Source organism: Genypterus blacodes, unplaced genomic scaffold, assembly GCF_046128005.1.
Source record: "Genypterus blacodes isolate CSIRO-AG114 ecotype Tasmania unplaced genomic scaffold, CSIRO-AGI_Gbla_v1 ptg000427l_1, whole genome shotgun sequence".
NCBI classification, from domain to species: Eukaryota; Metazoa; Chordata; class Actinopteri; order Ophidiiformes; family Ophidiidae; genus Genypterus; species Genypterus blacodes.
In genome coordinates this window covers 47,501-53,486 of record NW_027467198.1, presented here as the reverse complement: position 1 = coordinate 53,486, position 5,986 = coordinate 47,501, and the positions used below count along the sequence as shown (strand labels likewise).

The following is a 5,986-nucleotide window of genomic DNA, read 5'->3' as shown; positions in this document are numbered from 1 at the left end:
TGTGTGTTTATGTGTGTGTGTGTGTGTGTTTTGACAAGTTTCCACGTCTCAGGTGGCATTTCAGTGTGTTAACATTTACATGGAGTCACTTGGTGAGAAACGTTCTTCCAAAGCAACAAACACACAACACACACAAGCAAGTCAGGCGCTCTCACTTCCTGTTCTCACTCAAAGCTTCATTAAGTTCCACCTGATGAGGAGAAAGGGTTCCTCTAAACCCCAGATCACAGGGTTCACATCCCCTGGTCTCAGCTTGAGAGGGAGTGGATTGTTGTGGTTGCAAATTTCTGCTCTGGATCCCTTGCTCTAATCGCTTACAGACGGGAAGCGGAAGCCTGAGTTTGTTTGTAAAGCGTGTTTGCTTCTGTGTGGATGTGAGAGGAGGAGGAGGAGGAAGAGGAGGAGGAGGAGCAGGAACACGCCGGGTCCACCTGCTCGCTTCGGTTTGCGTCACCAAATTAAAACGGCTTAGCAGGGAAAAGCTTTGATCAAAAACCCTTTAATTCTGTCAGGGAGAAGATTTAAACATGTGATTCATTTACATGTTGGCCTTTAACACACAACAACAAAGTCCAGTAGGGTTCATCTCACTCATCCAGGAGGAAGTGGAAGTGGAAGAGTTGAAAGAACAACGCATGGCCGTTCATCACAAATGCTCCTTCAGTTGGAACCTGGTGAAACGTCTCCCGACTCCCGACTCCGATCCAGTGAATCCACCTGAACTCTAGCTGAAACCCACGAGGCACAGATCCCGTTCAGTGGTGGACTGGACCTCTACATATCTGGCTGGACCCGAAAGATTACAATACACGTCCACTAGGGGGCGGATCAGAGCCCAATCATCCCAGACTGACCCATTTCTCCTCCATTGTTGGCTGCTGGTCACTTCTTCTTCTTCTTCTTTATTCCGCCTTTGTGTTTGCGACAGACGGGAGGTCTCACAGAGCCCAAATCCTGTCTGTCTCTCTGACTGTGTGTGTGTGTGTGTGTGTGTGTGAGGCGTCTTCATCGTGAAAAACGTCGTCGTTCCTCTCGGGACTCAGAAATGTGTCGCCACCATCTCCTGTGAAACAGAAAGAGACGAGTAAGAGGGGAACGATCTGGCGGCTCCACCCCAGGCTTTACAAATACTGCAGAGGATGTGTGTGTGTGTGTGTGTGTGTGCGTGTGTGCGTGCAGCCTTTGAAACATGGTTCTTACACACATGAATGAGGTTTACATGAAGGTGACCCCTTACAGCCTGAGTGAGTTTGTTTTGGCGCTGTGACCTTGATGTGACGTCTCAGTCTGTCTGAACGTTTGCACAAGGTCACAAAAGGGTCAAATCAAAGTCATAAATAAGATCCGACCCCGGCCGAGCTGTTTCCTGCTGGAAGGCTCAGACTGGGTGTGTTTGTAAACATGTCTGCTTCGTTCTCCTGCGACTCCTCGGGTTTCCACTGACGACTGTTTTGTACATTTTGTATTCGGGGATTCGTAACGATGGAAACGATGGAAACGCGTTGACCTCTGATCTCATTGTTGTGGGACGAGAACAGCAAACCGTGAGCAGCTAACACCTTGAATGGAAACACTGACAATCTGCATCTGACCTTTGACCTGTGTGAAATGGAAGCGCGGTGACGGACGAAGAATGACTAATTTCTTTACTCTGTGTGAGTGTGTGTGTGTGTGTGAGTGTGTTAGCTCCCCCATCCTGCCGTGTTAAACAATTTGCATATGAAACACACATGAGCTGCATGTACAAGTGTGTGTGTGTGTGTGTGTGTGTGTGTGTGTGTGTGTGTGTGTGTGTGTGTGTGTGTGTGTGTGTGTGTGTCTGTGTTTGTGAGAGAGTGTGTGTGTGTGTTCATGGCTCATTTGCTTCTGTTAAATGTATTTTATGGGCCGACACCACATCCTTTGTTTTCTTAGTTGGCTCCTCTATGCGGTCTGTGATGTAATGTGAGGCAGCAAACTTAATAATTTAAAACAGAACACGGCAGAAATGGAAAGACGATGTCATCTATACAACACACACACACACTGCATACACACACACACTGCATACAGATATACAGTGTGTGTGTATGCAGTATATGCGAAACAGAGACGCTCATGTGTGTCACTGTGTTGTAGGCTAAGGCGAGTGTGTGTGAGTGTGTGTGTGTGTGTGTGTGTGTGTGTGTGTGTGTGTGTGTGTGTGTGTGTGTGTGTGTGTGTGTGTGATACCTCATCTTGGTTGATGCTCCCTGAAGTCTGACAGTGCAGAACAGCGTCGTGAACGGTGGAGAAGATACAAGACTTTGTCACTTCGTCGTTAAAGAAACCTCCAGCCTGCAGGTTGTCCACCACAACGGCTGGGGGGGGGGGGGGGGGGGGGGGGGAGGAATCAATACAAATCTCACATCTTTTCATCCAATGTATGACTTTATGACTCTTTAAAAGAAGCTTCCTCTGATCATAACACTACCTTTCCTGTTCCTGTACGTTAGCGTAGCAACTGTGCTAGTGGAGTCGACCTACCAGCTAGCCACAGAGCTGCAGCCTGTTTAGAGTTCATATTGAGTTTCACATTCACATAAACGCGACGCAGTGAATGTGGAAGAGTTTAGGGGACATTGTTGTTGACCTCTTGTAGCTTTTCAGTGTGAGAGCGAGCGACACGAGGAGCAACAACAAGGCAACGCTAGTTTGCAGCTTGCTAGCGACGTCGGCAGCTCAAGTTGTTTGTGTCAAACTGAGCCGTATGATAAGAACACAGAGATGACGTGAGAGAGGATGTGTGTGTATGTGTGCGCGGTGGTGATGGAGGTGAAAGTGTACTTCTGGGTGGAGCAGGTGAAACGGAGGAGGTAAATACGAGGGAGACGCAGAGGGCGAGTGAGGGCGACAGGATGGGAGGGATCATTGTTTGGTTCAAAGTCATTATCATTCCGGGCACTGGTTCTGTTTCCGTCATCATGTTTTATCAGCGCCATCACAGCTGCAGATCTCCTGCACACTGATGTTTCCTCACGCTGTGTGTTCACATCCCTACAGCGTTTCTGCCAATCCTCAAATCAAACTACAGTGATGCAAACGCAGAAACAACTTTTAAACTGCTGTTGTTCTAATCGTCGCCCCGCCCTTCACTTTGAGAACCTGTATCCTGGGTTTGACCTTTTTCTGGAGACGAAGCACCAACCGACCGAACTGTTTCCCCTCCTGGAGAAGCCACAATAACATCAGCCAGCAGCTAAAACAACATCCCATGTTTATGAAGTCAAATCACGTGTGAATAAGCAGGACTGGAACACAGACTTCACTGGGATTTGAGACAAACTGCGATGGAATATTTTCTTCTTGAATGGACTGCAGAAATCAGTTGGTCCTGCTCAGAAGTCCAAACGGGCTCTTAGAGGAACAACCACACTAAATTAAGGTCTGAAACTCTACTACACCGTCCCCTGCCTATTACCCAGTGACCGCTGGCATAGGCTCAAGTCCCCCCGAAACCTTTACGTGACCGTCCTATTCTGTTATTTCCTGCTGTTGTGATATCGGGGGACTTACTTTGGCAGCCAGAGAGAACAACCTCGATGCCGATCTCGCCGTAATCTCTCCGGATCTGAAATGGAAACAAATGAGTGCAGAGTGAAGGTCAGTCTGAGGATCAATACGGTCCGATTTAATTTACAGGCATGAAAAGCCCGAGGAGCGAAACAACAAGGAGACCATTGAACATAAACTATGATTAATGACATCAATACCTAAGGAAGACAAATCAAGGACACGTAGATTAGCTACTTAACTGCTTATTCGATTGTCGTAGATGTTAGACGGTTATGTGAAAGGTGAACAGGATTCTGTACGACTGTACCTGCCGCTCTCATGTACGTACATTGCGTAGCGTCTTGACTCCCACAGTATCCAGGAAGTTGACAGGGGGGAGGTCCAGGATGATGGCTCTGGGGAGGGAGGGGTCGAGGTCAAAGCCCACGTCGATGAAGGTGACGTCTTTCTGCTCCAGTTTCTCTGGCTCCCCCTGATGGATGGGACAAGACAGGAAACCAGGCGGAAATGAACCTACGCATGAATCAGGCCTTAAATCGAGACATTGCAGAAAGTTAAAGCTTTTAGGAGAAGAGTTCAGAATCCTCACCTCCGTCCCTCTGTTCATCTTCGCAGCCTTTTTCAATTCCTTGTCCAGTTTCTGCTGATGTCTCTTCCTTTTGACCTCTAGTTTCTTCTTTGTTGACAGGATTTTGACGATGTCAATGCCAGACTATGGAAACAAACCAGAAGACAATCACACTCTGTTCATGTTCATTTTTGCTGCTGGTAAAGGATTTATCTGGTGGTAATCACACACTTCCAACTCTTACTTCAAGAGATATGAGACACAGAGACCAAACAGACGGGTGGACATGTTCACCAACACAACACGCAGCTTATCTTCTGTCTTCTCTGCCTCTGACACTCTGCTCCCACAACCAAAACAAACCTGACGTCAAAGACAGTACACAGTATGTGAAGATATGTTGTGTTGTTCCAGTCTTGAGAACACGTAGAAGGTCCATCTGACACGGCCTCATGTTCAGCCTTTGAAGTTGCTCACTTCCTCAGCTTGCCAAACAAACACAAACCTCTTGTGGCCCTTCATGTTTCTCTCCATTGCATCACAGAGCCTGAATCACAGCGTCTCCTGCTTTGTCTTGTTGTCCTCTTGCCCTGAAGGTTCTACTCATAAGTATGTCAGGGCCTTAAGGGATCACTTAGATGGTTTGTGTGGATCCGGGCGGGGTCTCAGAGGAACAATGCAGCGGAGCAGGTGGTCCCAGGGTTGGTTTGAGCGGTGGACCAACCACCCCGCCTCTATAAAAAGACCTTCTTCAACTGTTTACAAGCCATCAAGGACCTGGCTGAGTTTGGGAAAACAGAAACCCTGGAGTGGAACTGGAATGAGATCAATAGCCTGGCTCAGTTACACACTCTCACACACTCCCACTGCTCTCACACAATCACACACAACTGTCTGCAATAGACACCATTCCAAACTTCAGCTGCACACATTCCTCAGCAGGCACGTGTCTCACTGTGGCACTTATCAGATGACACAATGAAAGACACCGTGTTTGTTTTGGTGCATGCGGCTGTCAGAGTTCTGTCCTCCTCCAATGGTCTCTCTATCTTACATCTATACATGAAGTGACATTTCAATAACATTAGACGACAGACAGCTGATTAAAATCTCACAGTCTACGTCCCAAAGTGACTCACAACAACTGGAACTAACTGGAATGGATGGAAATGAGAAGCGAGATGGAAGCGATAAGGAAAAGGACAACGCTTGCGTCAAAATTGAAGGAACTTACTGTTCAATCATTGACAAAAACAATGAATTGCAAAATGTGAAACAATGTGAGAGGTTTCATGTCACGGAGGACGAATCAAAGAGCCTGATAACAGACCAGTCAGTGTTATTTCACACACTTTGGCAGCTCCAAACCACAGAAATACACAGTTCTTTGACCATTTTTCAGAGTTTCTGTAGGTGGTCAGTGTATTTGCGGCCGCCTGATAAACGAAGAGGTTGGGTGCATGTTTATCAACTAGCGGTTGACATTTGGTGAAGTGGCACTGAGTTGGTGGTTAGATGCAGACGTTCATTCAGCCCCAGTGAGTCACTTCTTTTATCCCAAAGCAACATAACAGGTGTGTTAGGTAACGGCCCGTCGGAGTGTGTTCTGCTGCATTCCAACCCGCTTAGTCTGCCATATTGTTTTAGTTAACGACAGAGCTAATCAGCAGAGAGAGATTTAAAAAAAAAAACAACCTGGGGCGTAGAGGGAGTGTGGACAGATTAACATGTTCTTATTTTAGCTCCATTTCAAAACATTTACAGGACTCTAATGAGCAAACACACACACACACACACTGATGGACTTTACTGTCTCTGCAATCGTCCCACTGCCCACTGAGTGAAAACAGCCGTACAACTCTTATAGGTACGCTATATGTGGAC

The 5,986-nt window shown here is 47.1% G+C and overlaps 1 protein-coding gene across 2 annotated transcripts in view; it reads right to left on the bottom strand.

The window, feature by feature from the left end:
- Nucleotides 1-616: 616 nt before the first annotated feature.
- slc26a6.2 (solute carrier family 26 member 6, tandem duplicate 2) overlaps nt 617-5,986 on the bottom strand; it is a 16,016-nt gene continuing 10,646 nt past the window's right edge. Inside the window, exons 14-18 of one of the 2 annotated variants that reach the window (XM_076138991.1) lie at nt 4,124-4,246; nt 3,863-4,006; nt 3,535-3,589; nt 2,212-2,339; nt 617-1,063 (exon numbers count right to left, since the gene is read on the bottom strand). In XM_076138991.1, coding sequence (XP_075995106.1) covers nt 1,040-1,063; nt 2,212-2,339; nt 3,535-3,589; nt 3,863-4,006; nt 4,124-4,246 — 474 coding nt within the window. In that variant the 3' untranslated portion in view covers nt 617-1,039. Of the gene's footprint in view, nt 1,064-2,211; nt 2,340-3,534; nt 3,590-3,862; nt 4,247-5,986 lie in introns of both variants that reach the window. The other variant, XM_076138992.1, reaches the window with a different exon arrangement.